Source organism: Gymnodraco acuticeps, unplaced genomic scaffold (genome assembly GCF_902827175.1).
Source record: "Gymnodraco acuticeps unplaced genomic scaffold, fGymAcu1.1, whole genome shotgun sequence".
Classification (NCBI taxonomy): domain Eukaryota; kingdom Metazoa; phylum Chordata; class Actinopteri; order Perciformes; family Bathydraconidae; genus Gymnodraco; species Gymnodraco acuticeps.
The window spans coordinates 330,780-355,692 of record NW_022992351.1 but is presented as its reverse complement, the minus strand read 5'-3'; the positions used below and the strand labels follow the sequence as shown (position 1 = coordinate 355,692).

The 24,913-nt window shown below is 44.6% G+C and overlaps 1 protein-coding gene across 5 annotated transcripts in view; it reads right to left on the bottom strand.

The window, feature by feature from the left end:
- LOC117541982 (neuron navigator 1-like) overlaps window positions 1-24,913 on the bottom strand; it is a 95,424-nt gene that overhangs the window by 23,704 nt on the left and 46,807 nt on the right. For all 5 annotated transcript variants that reach the window (XM_034209378.1, XM_034209379.1, XM_034209380.1 and 2 more), the window contains exon 8: window positions 851-989. In XM_034209378.1, the coding sequence (XP_034065269.1) occupies window positions 851-989 (139 nt within the window). The remainder of the gene's footprint in view (window positions 1-850; window positions 990-24,913) is intronic.

Genomic DNA, 24,913 nt, shown 5'->3' with positions numbered 1-24,913 from the left:
TCCTACTACATCCGCCACATTGCGGAGGTGTGACCTACATCAGACACTCACAAGCACACACACTGTCTGGAACCTTTACAGCTCCCAATGAGCCTTAAAGAACCTCAAGGAGATTGTTTTATAAGCATTAAGGTCATGAGTCCCAAGACCTCCAGGCTCCACAGCAATCTTTTAAGATTACAGCTCACATAGTGTATGTAAGTACACTTGAAGGTACTTTAAACATAAAGATATCAAGCAGTGGTTTCAAGGGGCTTATTATACGATTGAACTGGGCAAAAGAAGTCCAGATCAGCTGAATCAGGTGGTTTAAATCCTTTAAAGAAATGCGTGAACCTGAACTGGTAATCCCTTCAAGCAGCAATAACATGGTATTATGTTTTTTGAATGGATTATTCTACATGAATGACCAACAACTATGTCTACGGTCACACTAGTTGATCATTTTCAGATGATCCACTCCAAAACCTTCATAATAAGCCTAATTACTATCGCAAAAAAGAGCTCTTAATGCAGTTAAAAAAACACAAGGAACAAAAGGGAGCCTTTTTAAACATCGCAGCATCATGTGTGTATGTGCGCTGTGGCGAACATTGATTGCTGCAGACGTGATACATATAATGGGTGTGTGTAGAATACTTAATCAGGCTTTGTCTCTGATGCCAGTGTCCTGCTGCCTGTTGTGTAAACGTGTGTCCTTTCTATACTGACAGAGTGTATGACACATCATTCAGCACCTCATCAACACCTCACTGGATTAACAGCTGAATCAATGCTCGTGTAACCAACACACACTATCTATCTGTATAACATGATGGTAGGTGGATGTCCATCTGTGTGTGTGACTTACCACGATGGCTGAGTTTCTGCGAGAACCAATGGGAGTGGTAGGAAGGGAGTTGAGAGTGGGACTCGTGTTGAACTCTTCAGAGCTGAGGTTGTCTGAGCCGTCACTCAAACCGCTGCTGATGGAACTGCTCTCGTCCCAACTAAAAGAAACAATGAGAAAGAAAATGTGTCAGAGAATACATACATTACACAGATAAAAACATTTCAAAGGGTGGATGGAAATATTGTGGAGTAGCTCAACTCATTTGAAAAAAAAGAAGTAATTAGTGATTTCAGAACATTTAGCTAAAACAAAGACTAGATCAATAGTTACAATAGATAGGTAATACATACTTAATGAAGGTGTAGGTCTTAAAATGTTTTGGTAACCACTGAATTAATGGGCCTTATCTTGTAGTTAGGAGCTATTGCTATTCTCTGAGATCAAAAATGTTGTTTCATCGTCCTTACAACAGTGCATCTGTGCTGAATGCGAGACTGTTAGTGTACTGCAGGTTCAATCCAGACGGTGCTTGGGTAGAAGTCACCGGTTGGGAAACAGGAGTTTAATCCCCAATGCCCCAAGCATCCAGCTTTCTGAAGGTGTCCTTGATCAAGACAACAGATCTTTTCCAACTCCAAGGGCGGACAGAAGCTAATTCTGTTTCCCTGTTAAGATCGATCGAGTATCACATTCCACCAAATGCTCTTATGCCCAAGAATATCTGACAAAAACAAAACAATCTGTAACAATTAACTGGATATTGCCTTGAGGTTATACACTGCTTGAACTCTCCCAGCTCCACCGGCTTAGTTACATCAGCGGTTGGCTCACTTGGCTCCATGTCTTCCCGTTTGTCTTTTGATTAAATATTCATAGACATAGACCTCATTTAGAACGCCGCCTGCTCTATATACTTAACTTTCACACTAGCAAACTGAAGTTTGGAGCGCTCTTGAAATTATCTCAGCCCACACACACATACAAAAATAGCACGGGAGAACATACACTGATGCATGCGCCCACAAGTGCTTGAAGGAGAGGAGTCCGTGCCAGGACTGTGAAGTCTGTTCCCTTGGAATACATCTGCTCTGCTTAGCTGCTTTTCTCTTCACCCACAATATTAATTGTTCTTAAAATCCTGACATGCAGGTTGCGGCTTGAGTCTGTTCTAAAGAGCTTACTTATGTATATTCAAAAACAAAAGTATTGATGTAATTGAAGAAAAATAGCACCCAGAAGGTCAGATGTTTGATGCATTTCAGGAACTATTTCATGAGCCAATGTTGAACATTTTATGTACCCATTTCTCTTCAACGTTCAACTAAACCTTTTCTAGTTCGGTCAATATATATCGATATATTTAATAATACGCTAATGTGTCACTATGGTCACCTACTGTTGTGCCATATACCAAGAAACCATAAACATTTACGAAGTTGCTGCCAGAATCTGAACACCAACTAGGAGACTATCCAGTTTTTTGTGTAATTTCATTGTTATTTTGCTGATTTGCCATGCATATATTTGAGTTTGTTGTACTTATTGTTTTGTCAGACAGTTCTCTTATTTTAGTCCCATGAAATAAAGCTAATACTATCATATCTAATGACTCCATCATATTTTTTTAGATTTTGTTTAGGGTCAGTGGAGAAGTTGGCCTTTCTACATCTTTAATAGACTTCTTCATCTCCTGTAGAACTGCACAGTTCAAGCAATTCAGTTTGGATTTCTGCTTTGACAAATCAATTGTGATTGATTGATGTTTGACCATTTCCTGTGCGGTGATAACATATATGACATTCTATAGCTACAGTAATATGACCTATCAAGCATATTATAATTGGAACATATGTCTCATCTGGTTCAACACAAAGACTTTTAGGAATGAGTGGGGGAGAAAAAGACACATCTGATGTTTTGGTATGTGGTATACATGTGCTCGTATAGATTATGTAGGTCATGCTAAGGAAGTTAGGGGGTTGGGGTTTTGTATCTTATTAGGGTCAATAGGTTAGACTGATATTCGTACTGTAGTGTAAAACACGTTAAGAGGGTGGGGCCTTGCTAATGAGGTCATGTATACTGTGGCACCGGGGAGAGAAAGCGAGTGGGCCTTCCGGATGGGTGCCTGTGTGGGTCACTCTGTACCCTGGGGGACTTGAGGAAGGGGATCAGGGGGAGAGGGACGAAGGGAAAGCCCTCCCTATCTGGCCTGTGGATATGTAGACACAAAAAAAGAGCAGACGAGATTTTACGTCTGAAGTGGCTGTCACGCTGCGTTGTCTATATGCCAGAGTAGGTTAAAGGGCAAATGTACGATTGGAATAGACACATCCGAGAGCAGACTTACACTTCCTGAACATATAAACGTCATAAAGCTCCACATGTTTTGTTTTCAAATAAAAGTTTACAAGTTCTTTAAAGAACTATAGTAAGCTCATATAATTGTTTGTTGCTGAATTTTTGACTTAAAACTCAGAAAGAAGAAAAAGTTGAATTATCTTATCAACCGAGAGATGATCTAACAATTCGTTTCATAACAAAATATGTCATTTTAAGACTCAATTAGAGATTTAACAACCTTGTAAAAATTATGTAATTGTATAAAGCGGATGTGAGATTCCTGTTTTATACGATGTTTCTATTACTCCCGAGTACAGAAATGTGCTAAGGAACTTATAAACTTTGCTGTTATCTGGAGTGGATGTGATTCATTCCTCAACTTATTTATTTGAGATAATTGTCCTCAACACAGCTGTGGTTTACACCTTTATTAATATCCTGTTATTCATTTCAAAGCTATGTTGGTGTTTTATGAATGATGACGATGATATATAATTCAGATCTGATAGGAAACAGAACAAAAACAGTGTCTGCTGCGTTCGGTGTCACTCAGACGACAGATGTAAAAAGAGGAACCCGCGGAGGAGAGGGACGAGGTCAGGGGTCAAACATTACAGACAGCACCAGCTTAACAGGTGAAATACTCTCGGAAAGTAAAGAGAAAGAGTAAGGGTTGAGACGATGTGTTGAAATAAATTGGTATTTTTAATCTTTTGTATCTGCATATGTGCACTATGGATGTTATGGCATTTGAGTTGCAAAAGATTGGGTTTCCATTGGAGTGTGGTTTTATAAGTTAAAAAAAGAAGGGAAAAAAAGAAAAATTAATCATTTTTTTATGAATGTATTTTTATAAAAGTATTTTATTTCACTTTTAATAAACGGACCTTAATCAAAGCGGGTTGAGACAATGTGACTGCCAAGAGCAACATAAGGAATCATACAGTTTGTTTATGTGTGTGAATTTCAGTCGGACTGTCTTGGCAATGACAGCTTCAATCTGCAGAAATGATGTTCAATCAGACTTCAATGGACCACGGGTTTTTGTGAGTAGGAATCCTTTGCTCAAGTTCCAAAAGATCTCATAAAAGATCTGCTGAAGGTTTTAGGCCTAATGCAAATGCATACTTTCCCAGTCAGTCTTAAAGTAGTTGGCCAAAAAGCACGTTCTCATTCATAACACTCCGTTCAATGTCTCACTATGGGATGCGCCTCATCGCGGAGCAAACAGAAGCATCAATCTCATTACGCCAATCCTGATTGGCTGGTGATCTTGACGTCAGCGTCAGGGAATTCACCCCCTATAAGTAGCTTGCGCCACGACGCATGCGTCATTCAAACACCTCTTCTCGCTTCAGAGCACATCTCTATAGTAGCCGGACAAGCTTAACGGTCCACAGACTGAACCCAAATATAACCATTTCGGTCGACGGGCGCTCGCCGGCTACTCCTTCTGCTTCGCAAGAAGACGGTAAGACTAACGCCAGTTAGTATTAAAATCGACCTCGCCGTTTCTTTCCCCGGAAAGTAAGGTAAGGTTTTGATTTTTCTCAAGCTAGCTACGCACCTGTTGCTAGCTAGCTTCCCCTTACTACCGACACCACGGTAGCGAGGACGCTTTTCTTTTTCTCTCTCACGGAGGAGAAAAGGATTAGAAGTATATTGACACACCAGTCAATATTCTTTGAGAACAAAATACCCACACCGTCCCTTTTTCTCCGGATTAAGGACGGGTTGGTAACACTTTTTCTCTCAACGACGTACCTGTTACGAGCGGGTCCTCTCCACGCCACGAGGCGAACAAGATGGACGCCTCTCCCCTTCACACCAAAGGAGTCAGGGACTCGGAGGCTCGGTCATGCGGCTGCGGGTTGAAGATAGCAGGCACAGACTCACACCAGGTCTGCTCGTCCTGCCTCGGGCTGGAACACGCCCAGGAGGCTATCGACAACCCCGGCTCGTGCGGGCATTGTGCCCGTTTCACCCGAAAGAGCCTCCACCGACGGCTAGCACACCAAGCTAGCTTGTTGGAACAGGACTCCCTCATGTTCACTGATTCGCCGTTTGGCAATCAAGACACGGGGGCGTCCGCCGCAGAGACTGAGCTCCTCACTGTGTCGGTCTGGGGCTCACTAACAGCGGCAGCTGCGGAACCGGGATCCCACGCCGTGTCAGGCCGGGACCCGGTGGCGGCAAGAGACGCGGGAACGGAGCCCCACGCCTCACCAGGCGGGAGCTCCCGGCGAGACCTCACCATGGTCTCGCCCGCAGAGGCTCGGCCTGCTCCGCATACCGCCGATGGAACTGCTGGTGGCAGCCCACCTCCTACCGAGGATGGGCCCGTCACCAAGCAGGAACCCCACGCGGCCAGCGAAGGTGGACCGTTTCCAGTCGACCATGACTGAACGGTCCTACAGAGCCGCAGCGTTGTCCGCCAGGGCTCTGAACATTTCCTCACTGCTAACCGCATACCAAGCGGAGCTCTTTGAGGATATGTTGAGTAATCCTGGACCGGCCGTTCTGGATGAGTTGGCCGCGGTCACAGACATTTGTCTCCGTGTCCAACGCTGCGCCGTCCAGGCCACGGGCAAAACAATGGGGATCATGGTGGTGCAGGAAAGAGCTAGATGGCTCAACCTCACCAACCTCCCAGACCGGGAAAAGGAGGATGTGCCTGACATGCCCATCGTTCCCGAGGGGATTTTCGGCTCCGCTCTTGCCTCCATGCAGAGGAGATGCAAGTCGAAAAAGAAGGAGGACGAGGCCCTCCACCTCTGCCTCCCTCGAAGGGCCCAGCCCTTCGTCCAAGCTGCCCCGAACCCTGCTCGGTTCAAAATACCGAAAACGCAGAGGTCGCAATCCGCCCCTCGTCCCCAGCCCAGGCAGGGGACGAGGGCGAGCTGGCCTAGAAAATCTCCGGTTCCGGCTGCAGCCCAGGCGCAGCCAACCCAGAATTTCGGCCAGCAGTCGAGGAAGAAGAAGCGAGCGGCGTGACAGCCCCTCCTTCTCCCCTCTGTGACAGAGCTGGAAGTCTACGGTTCCCCAGCTCTAAATGTGTTCCCGCCGCCTCGAGAGATGCCTCAACACCATCCTCAAGTCCGCATAAACACATGTCACACACTTATTGATTTTTCTGTCATAAAACATTTTCCGCTGACGCATCCAGGCTTCGAGCCAAGGGCGCAGCTCGAAAAAATGAAAAGAAAAACAATAAAAACTATAAACAGTCCGTCAACTGTTCCCCTTCTGAGAGCAGCTACGGCCTCTCTCAAAGGGCGGACAATTGACGGGTCTGTGAAGGCACCACCGTCACGCGCATGCGCAGTGCCGGCTGGGGTCGTGAAGGCACCACCGTCACGCGCATGCGCAGTGCCGGCTGGGGTCGTGAAGGCACCACCGTCACGCGCATGCGCAGTGCCGGCTGGGGTCGTGAAGGCACCACCGTCACGCGCATGCGCAGTGCCGGCTGGGGTCGTGAAGGCACCACCCTCACGCGCATGCGCAGTGCCGGCTGGAGCCGTAAGGGCACCACCGCCACACGCATGCGCTGTGTCGGTGGGGATTGTCGAAATGGGGCACCACAGTGCTCAGACACTGGAGGGCCCCATAACACAACAAATAGAGACTCAGAGGGGAAGAGACGTGACATCTCAGCTGGCTCTAAGGAGCATACAGCGGGAGATGCTCACAACATCTGCTTGGGTTTCTCAAGACAGTTACACGGAGCTACAGACTCCAAGTCACCGTCACCCACCCTCGCTTCTCAGGCATTCTGCATTCGCAGGCCCGAGAAGAGTCAGCCCATATTCTGGAGAGAGAGATTCTCTCACTCCTAGAAAAGAGGGCTATATCTATTGTACCCGCCGAGCAGAGTCAGGGCGGCTTCTATTCCAAGTACTTCCTCGTTCCCAAACGGGGAGGGAACGGAATTCGGCCAATACTTGATTTGAAGGCTCTGAACAAATATCTAAAAAGATATAAGTTCAGAATGCTCACTCACACATCTCTGCTGCGGCTCGTGCGACAAGACGACTTTACATCAGTCGACCTAAAGATGCGTATTTTCACATCCCAGTATATTACCCACACAGGAAATATCTGAGATTCGCATTTCAGGGGATCTGTTATGAATACAGAGTACTCCCCTTTGGTCTGTCTCTCAGTCCAAGGGTGTTTGTACGATGTACGGAAGCCGCGATAGCCCCGTTAAGACAACAGGGTATTCGCCTGGCGACCTACCTGGACGACTGGCTGCTTCTCGCACAGTCGTAGCAGGAGGCTGTTACGCAGACAAATGTCCTCGTAAAGCACCTGCTCAACCTGGGTTTCATAATAAATACAGAGAAGAGCATGTTGTGCCCCGCGCAGACTATACTCTTCCTGGGTTTACGCCTGAACTCGGTGCCCTTTTCAGCTCGCTTGTCAGCGGATAGAGTGAAAGCTTTCAGAGCTTGTCTCGCTCTTTTCCAGCTGCGCAAACATGTTCTCTTCAGATCATGCCTGCGATTGCTGGGGCTCATGGCGTCAGCCATCCTGGTCGTACGACTGAGACGCTTACACATGAGGGAGTTTCAGCGCTGGGTGGCCGCCCTAAAACTAAAGAGTGATGGTTACTGTGAAATGCGTAATGGCACTGCGCCACTGGCTGCACCCGACTTTTCTAGTACGAGGTGTGCCTATGGGTGCTGTCCTTTCACGGAAAGTGGTCACCACGGACGCATGTCTGACAGGTTGGGGAGGTATTTATGAAGGTCGCCCGGTGAAGGGTCTCTGGAGCAGAGACCTCCAGCGGGCGCACATAAATTACCTGGAGCTTTTAGCTGTGTTTCTCACCCTAAAACGCTTTCTGCCTTTCCTCAGGGGACATCACAATACGACCACAATATCGTATATTAACCGCCAAGGGGGTTTGCGTTCTCTCCAGTTACACACACTGGCGCGCAAACTGATCCTATGGAGCGGTAGACGTCTCCTCTCTCTGAGAGCGACGCACGTACCGGGAGTGATGAACCTCGGGGCAGATCTACTGTCCAGAGGTATACCACTTTATGCAGACTGGACTCTACATCCAAGGATTGTGAGCCAGCTGTGGGTGCGTTACGGCAGAGCCGCGGTGGATCTGTTCGCAAAGACAATGCTCAGTGTCAGCTGTTCTTTTCGATGCGCAATCTAAATGCACCGTTAGGCGTGGATGCACTCGCGCACGATTGGCCCCCCGGGCCTTCTGTACGCGTTCCCACCCCTGGCTCTGATACCCCCAACTCTGGCCAGAGTGAGAGAGCAACGCCACACACTTATCCTGATAGCTCCGCACTGGCCAGCTATGTACTGGCTAGCGGAGATATATCAGCTGCTGTGCGGGCAGCCATGGCAGCTCCCACTACGCAGGGACATACTGTCCCAAGCGGGGGGGGGGCGATCTTTCACCCACACCCAGAGCGCTTGGCTCTATGGGCCTGGCCCGTGAGTGGTACAATCTGAATACAGTGTGACATGAAGCTGACCCTGGCAGCTGCCAAGCGAGCCAGTGGCACTCATGCACTATCTGTACAGTCTTCATGCACTCAGTTCACCCCAGGGTAAACAGAGTGTGGTTAAAGCCCAACCCTGCCTTTATCTTAAGGCGGTTGGTTCAGGTACCACATTTGACATTAAGGCATCCTCCCTGCCACTGTATTCCTCCGGGGAACAGCGGCCGGATTTGCCGTGTCCAGCCCGTGCTTTACGCACGTACAGGGACAGATCAAGGGTGCTTCGTCATAATGACCAACCCCTTGTGTCCTGGGCTAACCCTTATAAGGGCAAGCCTGTTACTAAGCAACGGCTCTCCCACTGATTTGTGGAAGCAATTGCTTTGGGGCTCATACGAGTCAGAGTTCGCAGGCACCCTCGGGTCCGCGAGCTCTTTCGACTCAGGGTCTGGCTGCATCCTGGACTCTGTCCAGGATGTCTCCCATCCAAGACATTGGTGCAGCGGCGAGCTGGTCCTCGCCGCTCACTTCTGTCCGCCTCTTAACAGGCTGGACGTTCTGCTCCCAGTGTGACTCAAGCAGTGCTGGGCACCTGGTTGAGTCAGAGCTCTACCTGTTAAGTTCTGGTTGGTTTGGTGATTTTCGAGATAAGCTCGTCTGACAATACGGGAGCTACAATTTCCCATAGTGAGACATCGAACGGAGTGTTATGAATGAGAACTATAGGTTACTTACGTAACCCCAGTTCTCAGAGTAACATGAAATGAGAAGTCTCACCAGACGGCCCTCCTTGCTATGGTGAAGCGAGAAGAGGTGCTTATTTTGAATGACGCATGCGTCGTGGCGCAAGCTACTTATAGGGGGTGAATTCCCTGACGCTGACGTCAAGATCACCAGCCAATCAGGATTGGCGTAATGAGATTGATGCTTCTGTTTGCTCCGCAATGAGGCGCATCCCATAGTGAGACATCTCACTTCATGTTACTCTGAGAACTGGGGTTACGTAAGTAACCTATAGTTCTCATTTCGAGGCCAAAACCTGATATCTTTCCATCAGCTTTCGACAAAATACGGCTGCACCAAATCCACCAGCATGTCTTCCAGCTCTTGTTTGCCATCTATAGTCCTCCATCAACTCTACTAGGAAGGATAAAAGGAAGCTTGAAAAGAGGGCGATGAACCACGAGGTACTAAAGAGTAGAGGCTGAAGTGGCTTGTGAGGGAGGAGAAAGGAGAGAGCTAAAGTGGAAAGAGAAGTGCTGTTGAAGACCTAGAAAACATCCTCAAAATCTCAGGAGATGAGGAACTCTTTCAAGAGGTCTCTCAACTCTCCCTAAAAACTTCCACCAGCAGCTTTTTAAAAAACTCCTGTTACAATCTCTCCTCACTCCACCTTATCTTTTTTCATTCTTTAGCAGCAGCTGCAGAGACTGGGGGATAATATTAGCACCCAATTCATCTACATCACCCCTTTCATAAATAAGCTTATGTCTTACAGCCAGCACCATTTTAAAGCTACTTCCCTGTCACATTTGTATTCATTTTAAAAAGCCAGCCTTAAATTATATCTTCATTCAAGACTCAAAATATCACCCAGCAGCTACAGATTTGAAACACATATATATATTATTGTGTGATTTATTAAAGGACAGAGCGTAAATCATGGCCATAAACCACATTCGAATGCCCTTTTGGATGTTAAATTACATTGGGCTATTGTGACTTTAAACCAGATCACAAGCTTTCGAGCACAGCTGGAGGGAGAGGAGCAGGTCATTGAAAAATGGGAACCTGTGACTATAATCCCATGATCAAAATGAATATCAATCTTGATTCGATTTAGGCTGCAATAAGTGTCAATTATTCTGAGAAGAGCTTGATTAAAGTCATTCTTCACCTTCACCTGACCGAAGATTTCCATCTCTGCACCATGTGCAAAATGCATCATCCCTCTGAGCTGAGGATATGCCACATGGACACACTGAACACTGTCCCCGAGCCAGCGGGACACAAGTGCTTTCCTACTCTAAAAGCCACAATGACTCCAGAGCAAACTTAGATTACGTCATCACTCAGAAAGTGACAATATATAACGCAAGCAGCAGAATATTTCAAATGCTTTGAATATTTTATTTAAATGTTCTTGATTTGATAAAGGTCATGGTGGTCATTACCAACAACATCCTTCTTTCACAGAGACATGATTTCTTTGTCCCTCAACGTCTGCAGAGAGCCCGCACACCCACACAAACACTGAGCCTCTGAAAATATCAAGAGAATCGCTGAATAGCTACTGCTGAGCTTAATAGTCAGCTTTTATTAACAAGCTTCTTTCTGTGTTCCTCCACTATTCAGACGATGGAGCTAATTGCTCCGGTCTCAATGTGAATGGCCTTTTTTTGCTGCTCATTATGAGAGCTCTGCCTCCCTTCTCGCTCTGTCTCCTCTTCTCTCCTGACCTCTCTGAGGGTGAGGGATGGGTAAAAGAAAGAAATACACTACACCAGGAGGGAGAAAAAGCTACTGACAAAGCAGCTTTGCCTGCGGTTTGTGGGAGCAGTGATTGCTGGGAGTCTTGCCAGGCCCAGGGAGCAGACTTAACAGTATTGGTTGATAAGCTGTTCCATCTCAACAAAGATTTGTTAAAACTGCATGGAGGCAATTTAAAGGAATGTGATACTCCGCTTTGTTGTGATAAGAATCTAAATGGATACAACAAAGTAATGCTTGACTTTGCTGCATAGTTATGAGATGGGTAGTGATAATGGAAAGAGACAGTCTTCCTGTCAAACAAAGAAAGGAATAACAAAACAACAACAAAGTAATTACCTGATCAATAGTCAAAGTCAAATAGTCAAATAGAGAATGTTAGTGCACTTATACAAAGCCTGCCAGTAAATGACGGATCAATACCAAGGAGAAGCAAAATGTCATTATCAATCTTGCTATCTAATTATAGCTCACTTAGAAACAAAAGCCAAATATTTAACCGGACCAGCAAGGTGAAATGATTATAAATGTTTAGTACTGTCCCCTTTAAGGCACATTTTATGAGACGTTTATTAGGCCTTAAGGGGTCATACAATGCTTACAGTGGTAATAAATGTAAACATAACATTCTTGTTAACCAGAAAACCCTTTAACGCACATGATAGCAATATTACATAAACAGAACCTAAAGGCTAAGATCTAGTGAATGAAGCAGTTCAAATGTAATGGTGAGATGAGTAAAGGGGTTCAACTCTTTTTACCCTCATGGGGTTAAACACATTCTATTCGGGATGATATTTTGACACCGTCTGTCTCGGTTTCGTAAAAGCATGGAAAGTGTTTCTGCAGTCCTACAATAGACAGGAACTTTCCATTCCTATTAAAATCCCCAGTGTCACATGGCAGAACCCAAAATGGCTATATCAGACGAGTTCCTGGTGCTAGTGATGCTTTTTCAGGCAAATGGAAAGTAGGGCACTGCCAGGCTGGCATTGGGCAGTCGGCTCACAAACCGGAGGGGGCACACATGAAAGGCCTGCTGAAATCATTAGATCTCTTAAGACTAAATATGTGAGACTGGTGCTATACGTAGAGGTGCATTGTCTGTACAACGCAGAGAGATCTCACATCTGTTTGCAGAGGCAGAAAACAGCAGGGGACATGGCCTCTGTGTCACGTGAGGGACATAGAGAGGACAAATCTGCCTATACACAAAAACCAACCAACTTAAATACAAGATCCAACTTTAACACAAAAATACAACGTTTCACTTCACAGCAGCGGTTAATAAATAATTAATCATCTTTACAAAATTTGACAAACACAATCTCAATGGAAGGGATCAACTAAGTGGTCAACTTAAGAGGAACATTTGATATTTGACAGCAACAATATGGATTTCCTTTCTGGATATTTGTCTGGATTCAGTCTGGAGGCATAAAAGTGGATGCAACAGGGACGTTTGAGCCTGTTGTAACACACATCCACACACACATTCAAAGGATCAAATGACCAATTTGCACGGGAAGGGGCCACACCTTGATGCTTATTCTCCATTAACACAGTTGTGGATGCACTGACCAACTGGAAAAGTATTTAAAAATGCTGTACTGTAAATTAAACCTCACAATTGTTATAGTATAAATCCTGCTGATTTTGTGTGTGATCTTAAAATCTAATTTCCATGGGTGGGCATTCACCTGATGAGATTGGAAGAGAGAGAATATGTGGCCTGTGTGCACAGATGGCTAACAATATGGGTCCCTGGACCACTACAGCAGCTTATCGTCAGGAAGCCAACACACACAATGACTGTACACACACTCACACACACCTCAGATTTGTGATTCACCTTGGTGGCTTATGTGTATTATGTATTTAACTATTGTACATTCAGTTGTATTATTATAATCATTATAATTATTATTGTGGGATGCCTGACAACACCAGACAAGGACTGCCTTTATGCTAATTTTGAACGTGGAGTAAATTGTCTCTTTTGAGATTAAATAAATGATATAAAAATGTACTCAAGCATATAACAGACTATTCTAACAAAATGTTTTGGTAAGAAGACATAGGAGAAGTTGGGACGTTATAGATTTAGTATGTGTGGTTGGATAAGCTTTTCAAACTATCTGTAGGTCAAATATATTTTAGTCATCCTTCACTGCTGCACCATATACGGCTATGAAAAAATCCATCTGCAGGCCAAGCCCTTCTTATATCTTGAAAGCCTCAAAGTCTGACACAGGAGGTAAAGTAAAGACAGCCACTGCAGACTGTAATATTGTGTCTATGGTGATCATGGTGTACATTTCCTGTCTGGGATGCAGACTTCAGATGCAGGCAGATGATTATAAATGTCATTTCAGTTCCTTATTCTAATAAAGTATCATCCATCTGCTGCAGTGCAGTCACAGTATGTTCTCAGAAAAGACACACTGCTATACACGCTGTGCTAACTTTTAGTTTCACTCCTAAATTGCCATTTTTGTATTATGACATGTTGTCTGGGCACTTGGGAACTTAGAGTATGACTAATCAGCTGTAAGAAAATGGCTTTTAATTAGCAACCCAATAGAGATTCTCTACTGAGTTGTATTGTCAAACACTAACAGTAAATCATTGACAAGACTGACTTAAAAACGACATTGTGCAAGCAGCTGGCCGTTTAGTACATAATAAAACGAGAAATTAATTTCCTCTTTAGCGTTATTATTTATTATTTCCTTTCTGTTCCGTTTTCCATGATGTGAAATGGAACAATGTGTGATGACTGCTTAGACAGTCTTTTGCGCACACACACAGACACAGAGACACACACACACACACACACACACACACACACACACACACACACACACACACACACACACACACACACACACACACACACACACACACACACACACACACACACACACACACACACACACACACACACACACACACACACACACAGTATTTGGGCATTATAGAGGATTACAGAAAGGGCTGGAGTTAATGAGCTCGTAATTACTGTTAATTCCATCTGCCAACAGGATCAGAGCAGACCAGGGTCCGCGGCTAGTGGTCCGTTAAGTGTATATATATATATATATATATATATATATATATATATGTGTGTGTGTGTGTGTGTGTGGGGGGGGGTGTCTATGGAGGGAAATACGAGGTCACATCCCTAAATGGCCATCACTTTTGACAGGCAGATCCAGCAATGGCCTGGGGGTTTAGGACACAAACACACACACACATACACACTCACAAACGCAGAGATTATGTGTGACGTTGCTGCCTTCTTGGCCAGGTCAGCATTGCAAATGAGATTTTATCTCAATGCTTTTATCTGGTTGAATAAAGATTAAATAAAAATAAAAAGACATCCGACACAAACACACAAACACACACACACTCACAAGCGCAGAGACATCCGACACAAACACACACACATCCGATTGCACTAAATTGACATTGTCCCTTGGAGAGAAGCTTGAATTAGCTGTCAGAAGTGTGTGATGTTAGTAGATGCTGGAAACGGCAGCTATGCTCAGGTCACTGCTCCACTGAGGGTTACTCTATATTGTGTATTATTGGCTTTAAGGTGTGTGTCTGTGTGTGGAGGAACATTATTCTTCCAAGGTTTCCTTCCAGGGATGGGGACACATTCTGCAAATGCTTAGGGCTTTTTGATGGAAAGTCACTGCACTGAAAAGGCACTAAGACGCATCAGGGCTCCTGAGTGTGGGGGAGGTGGAAATAGATTGGTTAAAACTTTACAGCTTAGGAAAAGAAGAAATTGCTTCAGCAAAATTCTCCCCAGACAGCAAATCTATCTTTTAATCTCTTCCCTCTTCATGACCTCCCCAGGGTGGAGGGACGAGGTTTGCTCAGAGTTCAACACGTCCACTTGGCTCTTCTTCCCCGTGAAATGAAACAGGACAGACGGAACGGTGGAAGGCTCCACGCTTCATATAAGGAACTTTGAGTGGTGAAATACTCTTGGATCCAAAACGTGTGTGACTGTTGATCATGCTGACGCCAACTAGGTCAGCTTGATCTTCTCACATTGTAAGCCCCAATAAGGAAAAACAGAAGGAGCAAGGAGAGGTGTGGGGATGATTCTTTGAGAGGCACCAGACACAAACTGCTCTTTGTTGTACTTCTATTTCTCACTAAGCTGAAACAAGGTTAAAGTTGAAAGGTTACTGCCCCCAGTCTAAACACTGCTGATGCAGGGCTATATGTGCAGCCACAATATCAACTATTCCCTTTCAACTTTAGCATGAATTGCAAAACTTCTAAATAAGAATGAGAGAGAATAGTTTAACATTTCCTCCACTCAGTGATGTTTGGTGTAAAGAGTACAAGAAATAAGGTCACACATGCTAGATTTCACAATACTTTAACATTTCTAAGTGTGTTATGAATGTGGTGACCAGCAGAGCTCAAATATGACCCAATAACCCTTGACTCCACAAGTACCCTGAGCTTCTTCCAAAGTCCTTTTCTTCTCTACACGAGAGCAGGAAGCAGAAGAGGGACAGCACTCCCGGGACAAGGTGGAACAGCGTTTTAAATCACCTCCATAAGTAGTTCAGTCTGGGGTTCAGTGTGGAGCGCTTCCCAGCCTCAACTCAAGGGCTAAGAACTGGGGCGGGGCTAACAAGGGGAACCCCGGCACGCAGAGGCCCGGGACAGGGGCTGGATCCTGGGGTAGAATTTCCTCTGGGCTCCCTCCAGACATGTCAACGACAACAAAGAATGAAAGGCAATACAGCTAACCCGGTTTTAGGAAGAGACTATGTTGCACAGAGCCAAGTTTAATACTGATATTGACAGAAAATTGTACGATGGTGTTCATTTACAGTAATGAGGAAACTGCCGTTGAAGCATTATCAAATGCATCACAACAGGGAACTATCTCCGTCCAGCTCACACTGTCACACACACATATGCATGCACATATAGTACAGCAGATGGGGGAGCTATGAAGGGAGCTTGATCTAAGCCATTCTTGGGAAAAGGGCAGTGGCTCAACATGCCTCAGTCACAACAACTGCTACAAATCTGTAAATAACATGTCAGGGTGCATCCTCTCCCAGCACAAAGACATATTTTTCCCTCCTCTGCCTATAACGTTATGGTCAGTTTTGTATTTCCTAATGACGACAGTTAATTAGCTACTGTCACAACTTGATTATGTGTTAATCCCGCAGATTAGTACAGACAACAGCAGTCAGTTTTCCTTTTGCTGTGAGATGTAAAATGTTGTGCTGACAGGCGTGGATAAGTGGATTGTAGGCTGATGGTACTTAAGGCGCAAAGCTGTATCTCTCAAGTTGGTTTTAAGAGAAGATATGTTTGGACATAAATAAAAAGAAAGTGGGAAAGTGAGAACATTTGAATTAAATATGATTGTATGTTATTGTTATGTTTAAATCACACCATGCTACACAAAGAGGCTACAGATCAGAGTAGAGCGCTGGTAAGCACCTGCCAAAGGTTGTCCAAACAACACCTGAACAAAAAAGAATGAAAGGCCCATTGACTGGAGATGAGATACTCTTTCACGTCTTCTGGCTGAGATAGAACAGACAACTATTAAAACACACACATTACTCCCATGCTGTGGGGTGGACAGACAGGCCGCTGTATGTTTTTTTTGCGCGCATTCTGGAACACATGTGGTGGCGACTGACCGGCCCTGGGGGCGCACCCAGCGGGGGCCTGCACCCATCACCTGCTGTCACTGTTAACACACGCACTCCGTTCATGCCACTTCAAGTTGTTACAGTGAGTTTCTGTAGACATTCCTTGCCCTCGGGCCGCTCAAAACACACATTTCACATTCCAGCGAGTGTATTCTGGGTTCCCACTCCCTAATCCTCCAACATATGCAGACGCACATATGCATACCATCACACAAGTGCACAGACACACACAAAAATATAGTGACCGGTACAGAGGTTCCATAAAACCAGAAGCTGCAGCTTTGAGTTTGTTGCCAATGGTCTCACATTCCATTTAACTCAAAGAAAACTCTGAAAGTTTCAATACAGGACATTGTGTGCACTTTTAACTAACTCTATATTTCCTAAAAGTACTTCCATATCAGGTGAAAATGACATCCAGAGGTTATTTCCTTCCATGGTCTTTGAGGTTAGGCTTAGCTTTCTCTCTTAGCCTGTTACGGTGCACTGTTGTCTGGCTGTAGGTCCTGCTCTGACTTTGATGTAACAGAGAAACTCACTAAACCACAGGAACACCACCTCAAGAAAATATGAGCTCTGTTTGTGAACACAGGCTCCTGTGTGTCCAATAAAAAATAGTAGGTGCATGTGTCTTACAAGCACAGGTTACAACAAGCATCTGTTGTTTCGCTCCCAGGTCTCCCTAATGACCTTGTAGGCAGTGCAAGTCAAGTTGTTCACTTAACAACAAGAGTCAGAGGCCGCAGAACACTTGTGGTCATGTGTTCTTCTCCATATTGGTCTTTCATGCACTGACCTTAACTGTTTTGACATCCAAAATTAACCCGTGTGTGAATGGACCTAAAAAGACTTTCAATGGGGAGTAAGTAAAGTAAAGCCTTTGTGAAAATGTTAGACATAAACTGGCGTGGTTAGTCTGGTGCTGTATCAAGCGTCTGCACACCCAGTAGAAGAGATTTAAATAGTTTTGACATTACTCTGCAGTTTCAATGTGTACAGACATATTTTTTCTTTAAATCATACGCCTGTGTTGATAGAAGGCTTTTAATGTCCAATCTTTTAAGATGTATCTGCCGGTGGGTGGACATGTAGGTGCGCTAAGGATTAATAAAACCTGTTCAGGAAGCACGAGGGTGCGACAACTTCGCCAACAGGCCGTTGACCCAAGTCTAGTTTATCAATTGTCTGAGTCAGCAAAGTTTGTTTCCAAAACAACTTGATCTGTTTTTTACCCTTTACTCAAAAACATTTGTGTGTTTGTGTGCGTAAATAACAAACAGCTTTATTTACAAAATTGACAAAGTTAGAGAACATTGGAGCTGTCAGCTGACAGGTGCCACCTGACTAACCCGTTTACATTTTTCAATAGCGTGGTGAATGTACCATCTCACTGCTCCCCACCAAACAGATGGATATAATGAAGATATACTAATTTAAAACATTACGGACTTCAGCTCTAATTACCAGAGTGGGTCTCAAATGAAGCAGCTGATGTGATGGCAAGAAACTGTTAATGCATTCAACAAATCAGAGCTGCAGTGACCAACACTTCCCATAAACAGCTGCATGACATCAGCTATGACACAAGCCTGGTTTGAATCAAAGTGACCAGTGTGCCATTTTTATTTAATTTTTTTTAAATCAAAGAGGATTTGGGTGTGACAAACACAAATCAGTGATGTCATCAAGTTGCAAATCAGCCTTTTGGAACAAGTTCCTGCTGGTAATCTGCGGTGGATCTAGATAGGGGTGGGCCCTGCTGAGCAGGCTGTTGTATATTGTTCAGTTGACAACACACACAAGACAGACAAGTTAATGTTGGCTTGCTTTCAATATGACTAATACAGTTGATCATAACATTGTGCTGTCTGGAACTTGTTAGATAATGATGGATGTTTAATGTTTCGTTAAACAGACGCATGTGCACACATTCTGACACCCACACTACATGTGCCGCGACACATACTCTTACTAATACCACCTCTGCTCTCCATCATTGTTTATCAGCCTTTTGACAGCCAGTCCGTTTAAGAACACATGACCAACTCAAACACACAGATAAAAACAGTGTGGCTGGGCCTCTGGGACTAAAACTGAAAATAAGTGTGTGTCGATGGATTACTCATGAAAGTGTTTGTGTGCTTTGATTGTGTGTCTAATGCCCCAATATCAGGCCACTCTGCTCTAATGGGTTTACATAAAGGGGTCGATGGATGCTCTAGGGGTCAGTCGACCAAAAAGAGCAAAGTTGACCCCCACCAAACCCTCAAACCTTCCCTTACACACACAGCCACACACACAATCAATAACAACATCTCTTTCCATGTTGTCTTAATGCATCCACAGATACTTCTCAATATATTACTTATTTGCTATGTCACAATACAAGTCTTTCATACTGTACATCTCCTCAGTCCCCAATAGCTCACTCATACCAGCAGGCCTATTAGCCCACATAAAGATATATACATGTATACAATTTCAATGTGTGGGCACAAAGATGGTACTGAGGAGGCTTGCTGCTGTTCACCCAATCACAGCACAAATACGGGAGAAGGCGTCTTTCAAAATGTAGGTCAGACGTTCAGAATGCGGCTCGGTCCCGCAGCGGATCAATGTGAACACACCCACCCACTCACATGCATACCTGCCTCTGCCGCCCACCAGACCCCAGCACATCAGTTGTCATCATCGCATGCAGTTTTAAACAATGGACAGCCGACCGTAAATCACAGAAACACTTAAGGCGCGCACACACATTATGCGCGTACACATGCAGTATTCCAATCCATCAGTACTTTACTAGTGTCATTAGATGATTTGCAGTAATGCAGTTCCCGTTGCATTGACAGTCCTTTTAGGCTAAGGCAATCATAGTGCGTTTTAAATGCTGCTTCTTATGGGATACATTAACCGTAATTTTAAGACAGTGCTGATTCAACATTTGCGCATTGAGGTCTGTGCCTTTATGCTGTGCAGACTATAGCTCCATATATACGCTCACCATACTCTGTGTCTAGACTGAGAGACTGTATCCTAAAGCAGCCTAATGTGCCGGTTACAATAATGTTACACCACTATGCAGCTGTTAAGAGTTTTATCAATGAGACATGCTGCGGCTTTTTACGCACTGAGCTTCTTCAACACATTCACCACTATCAGACCTCACTCTTGTATAGCGATAAAAAAAACTATCAAAACCAATGTCACCAGTGTGTCAATGAGCGTCACCCCCGGCATTCTCACTCACATGAGATCGCATCTATTACCTTGACAGAAAGTGCATTGTCCTCCCCGCGCGCTGCGGAGCCGGGAGTTGCAGCATTTTCCCGTTCAGCACGCGCCCGCTCATTCTACAACTGTCCAGCTTCTCACACCGCTTTGTTTCCGTTTGGCATATCCCGGCACTGAGAGAAGAGAGAGAAAAATCCACCCGGTGCTTTCCGCCGCTGATAACAGGGAACCGCCTGTGAGAGTCAGCAGCGTTAACTGACTGCCCCGCTCCCGCAGTGCCTCCACTCTCACACACTCTCTCACACACACGCTCAGCCAGGGAGGGGGGAGCGAGGGAGGAGGCGATGAGCATGGAAGGGAGGCATGGATAGAAAGGCAACACCCCAAATTCCTCCTCCTCCGGCCCCCGTTTCGCTGATCGCGACCAGCTGTGCCTTTACTAAAAAACACATAAAGGCTTTACCACGCGTTCAGCCGCAGGATAAAAAAAAACGCAGTCATCACATTCTCTGATGCGACACCTCAAAGACATTTTCACACTCTTAAAACTCTAATCAGCAAGAGGGACAGCCCGCTGACACCTCTGAGTTAACCCCCTGATACCAACGCTGTGAAGGCTCGCATTAATTTCAACTTACAAATATATAGGCTAACCGTGATAGACCCTTTATTAAGTAGGCTACACGTATCAACACCATGACGCGAACATTTTACTATATAAGTACAAACCTTGCATTCAATATTTGACAAAGTCGAACGGGACTGAAAGCACTAACAGTTCATTAACTATTTTTTTAGGATTGCCCATAAGAACATATCATTGTATTGTTATTGATAAATATAGCTTTTCATTTAATTGTGGTTAATAATGTCTTCATGCTTCAGCAATCATAATTAATGTATCATTTGTAAGAACAAATGTTTGGTTGCCATATTGAAACATGCCTTTGGCTGGGATATGTCCTGCTTCAGTATATCTTGCTTTTCCTTTTCAGCATTTGTATTACTTCTGGAAGGGCTGCAGATTGTCCAGTCTGATATGCATTTATTACAACTGGTTTATGACCTGGCTTATTGCAAAATTAGAAAATCATTAATGATGAGACATAGTGATGCTGAAGCTAGAGGAGATGGAGCTAACTTGTACCATTTCATACGGTTGGATACTTTAATCTGTAACAACTAATCATATGTCGAGCCATATGTTTTGTATGTTAAATCTAAATCTGCAATGTATCTATTGTAGTCGAGTAAAAGTAAAGAATGCCCCAGAATTGTAAAGGGTACAAGTACAAAGGGGCATATCATGGATATACTTAAGCACAGCACCGTCAAACTTAAATAAATAATGTTCATAACACTTTCAACTTCTGCCAACTGATAAAAAGCAAACCTTCATGGGCTTAATTATGGGGAAACCATAACCACACACATCATTGAAATAACCACCTTTGGTTTATCACATAAATATCTTTCAACAGTTGCCCCCTGTCTGGAGATATGCTGGCTTATAGCCAAACCAACAGCGGCAATCAGCCTCCATCAGGATGTAATGAAGCAGGGAGGGTAAAGGACTCTAGTGTTTCTATTGTAACAAAGTGTGTATTGGCTATTGGAGACTTGCAGTGGAATAGAGTGGGTGTCCACTACCCCCTCCCTGAGCTCTGCCCCTCACAACCAGTGGTGTTTAAACACTTTAAGCACTGAGTGGACCCCAGTGAATAGATCTGCCTGTCTTCTGGGCTATAAATGAATGAAGTGTGAAAAAAAGAGAGACAGACAGACAATGGAGGGGGTGAGATGGAGATAATTAACGCTGTGGTCGAGAAAGTGAGACAAAAGTTTAGAGATTAAGGCTGCATCTACACGGAGACGAAAACAAAAACTAATCGAATTCGATATCGAAAAAGTCTTCCGTCCTCACGGTATCGGCTCAAGAAACGTGTCCATCCACATGAGACCGCTCGACCCGCTGTAGTACATATGCCGGGCCTGTAAGTGGCGCTGTACTTCCGCCACAAAATACACCAAAAGCAGCGGAGAAGACCCCCCTGAGCATGGTTGCCATGGTTGCCCTTCTGTTTATTCTCCGCGGTGGATTTAGCAACATTTAGTTCATGTAGTTCTCCATGTCCACTTGTTGCTGATGGTTGTGGTAGACATCTGTAGCAGAGGTGGGGAGAGACGGGGCTATGGCTTCATCGTTATGAGGAAATGATCGTATAGGACGCACACACGGAGCCGTTAGGCCCCCCAGAGCGTTTCGTCCGCAGATCTACCCACCTTGGGACCCGTTACCGTTAGAGGGCTCAGTTTCCGTGGTTCCGTTACGGCCTTGTGTGGACGAACCGTCCATACGATAGAGAACTGTAGCAGATACAACCCGTTTCGTGTCCGTGTGGACGGGGCCCAAAACAATTACCCACAGAGAAGGAGAAAAAGAGATCTTAAGACACTCTTTTAAACTGCAGAGGAAACAAAGACAGGATTCTTCAGGCCACTGCTCAGCCGTACCATGCAGGGCCAGGTGGGCACAGAGTCTGTGTGTGTGTGTGTGTGTGTGTGTGTGTGTGTGTGTGTGTGTGTGTGTGTGTGTGTGTGTGTGTGTGTGTGTGTGTGTGTGTGTGTGTGTGTGTTTTTTGGGGTCTGATTGGCACATTGGCATGCTGAACTGCAGGTGTATGGAGCCACTGCCATCGTTGTTGCCTAGCGTTACTAATAAAGAGAAACAAAAACAGTGTCTATGTGCACACAAACACTCCCCCACACACACCACACACACACACACACAATCCCCCTTAAGTCATTGTGAGCCTTTGCTCTAATTTATGTCAACTCTCATCTGAGTTTCTGGAAAGGGGAGCTGGACAGCGCTCCAAGTCTGTCTGGCCAGATTTGGCTTTGACCACCGACTGGTGCCCAGACATGCCCTCAGTCTCCCTGTCTGTTCTTTTGCTTCTTCTCATCAAAGACCGTCTCTTTTTCACTTAGCATCTCGGTGCTGGGGTTCAATGCCTGTGTCGGTGCAGCAGGACAGTATAATTAGGTGGTGATATAACTGTTTAATGACAGTACACAGGCAGGGTCATCCATTTGACCCTGGGAACCTGTCACTCGTCTGCTGATGAAAGAGACAACAGACCAGGGAAAACTCATCCCCCTTATCAGACCAGGAACACACACGCAGACACACATTTGCACATGCAACATAGATACAAACTGTATGTAAACAAAAACACCCCCTCACACTCATGTATCTGACTGAAATGCGTCTTCATGATCACACACAGAAAAGGACTTCTATAATTAGTCAACCTAAAAATGTCATCAAGGGATGTTTTTTCTTTTGTTCTATCATTCAAAAACCTTCACACTACAACACTTGCTTTCCTCACTCTTTTCATGTCCACACACACTCACACAGTACAAAATGTGTACTCAGATATGTGAAGTAACTGATAGAAGGATAGTCTCTCCTGAATTAAACATTTTTTTATTTTCTCTATGACTATGAATGCTATTATTTCTTTAAAAGTTTAACTATTAAAGTGAAATAGTTTACTTGTTTGCTGCATTTAGTCCTTACTTGCTGTATTTTAGTTCTATTGTATTTTTTCCTTTTATTTTAAGGGTTGTTTAAACAATTTTTTTGTATGTTTATATTTAAAAAAACAGTTTAAAATGTGGTATGTGAATTGCAAGGATCTGTCAAAACACAGACACATACATTCTTTTGTGTGATTTCCTGGCAAACAGCCTCTTCCCCCAGAGGAAGAGTCAAATCATAGTATGTATACCAGCCTGCATGCTCAGTCTCGTAGCTCACTAACATAACAACAGACCAAGGTTTTAAAAACCAAATGCTGAACACATGACATCATGGACACACATTCAAAGTTGAACATCAAAGTGTGTGTCCCCTTTCTGAAAAGGTGCCCTGTGGTTAGGTGAGGGGACCCTCCATGTCTGTACCACCGAAAACATCTAATTAGGCTCTGTCCTGAGAGGACGCTATTCTCAAGCTCTGCTGTGGACAATCGCAAGTAGAACTGCTCAGAAAACTTGACTTCAAAGATACTTTTTCTTCAAAGAGGAACGAAATGAACGAAATGAACGACAAAAGAAATGTACGAAACAGTTCAAATATAGTTCAACAAGTGCTACAACCAGCTTAACTTATGTCTGCGGGAAAATAATGAGGATATGTTCACTGTTGGGAGCACTGGTGCATACAGGGAGGCGTGAGATTAGGAGATGGTGTAATAAGGAGAACAGGAAGGGAGAACGATGGCTGGAGAGCAGAAAGAAAAGTCTGTGACTAATGTCTAAACAACTCAAGAGAATAACACGGTGGGAGGGAAGCAGAGTTGATTCTTATGCGCATTGCAAACCCCCGTAACACCCCACTGTTAACCCTCTAAGCTTTAGTGTGTGTGTGTGTGTGTGTGTGTGTGTGTGCGCGTGTGTGTGTAGCAAAGATTTGATGCGGCTTCCATTCAAAAGCTTTTCCTTAACCATGCAGTTTCATTTACCCCCTATAGAGGAACTAAGCATGTACTTTAATGGTTGTAAGGATATAAAGGGCACGCATGATTGAGTGAGAGCAAGGTGTGTGTGTGTGTGTGTGTGTGTGTGTGTGTGTGTGTGTGTGTGTGTGTGTGTGTGTGTGTGTGTGTGTGTGTGTGTGTGTGTGTGTGTGTGTGTGTGTGTGTGTGTGTGTGTGTGTGTGTGTGTGTGTGTGGGTGTGGGTGGGTGTGTCATTTAGTGTGGGAACCAACCGTCAGGAACCTGATAGTTTCCTCAAACTCTCAACATTGAAAATGCACTTG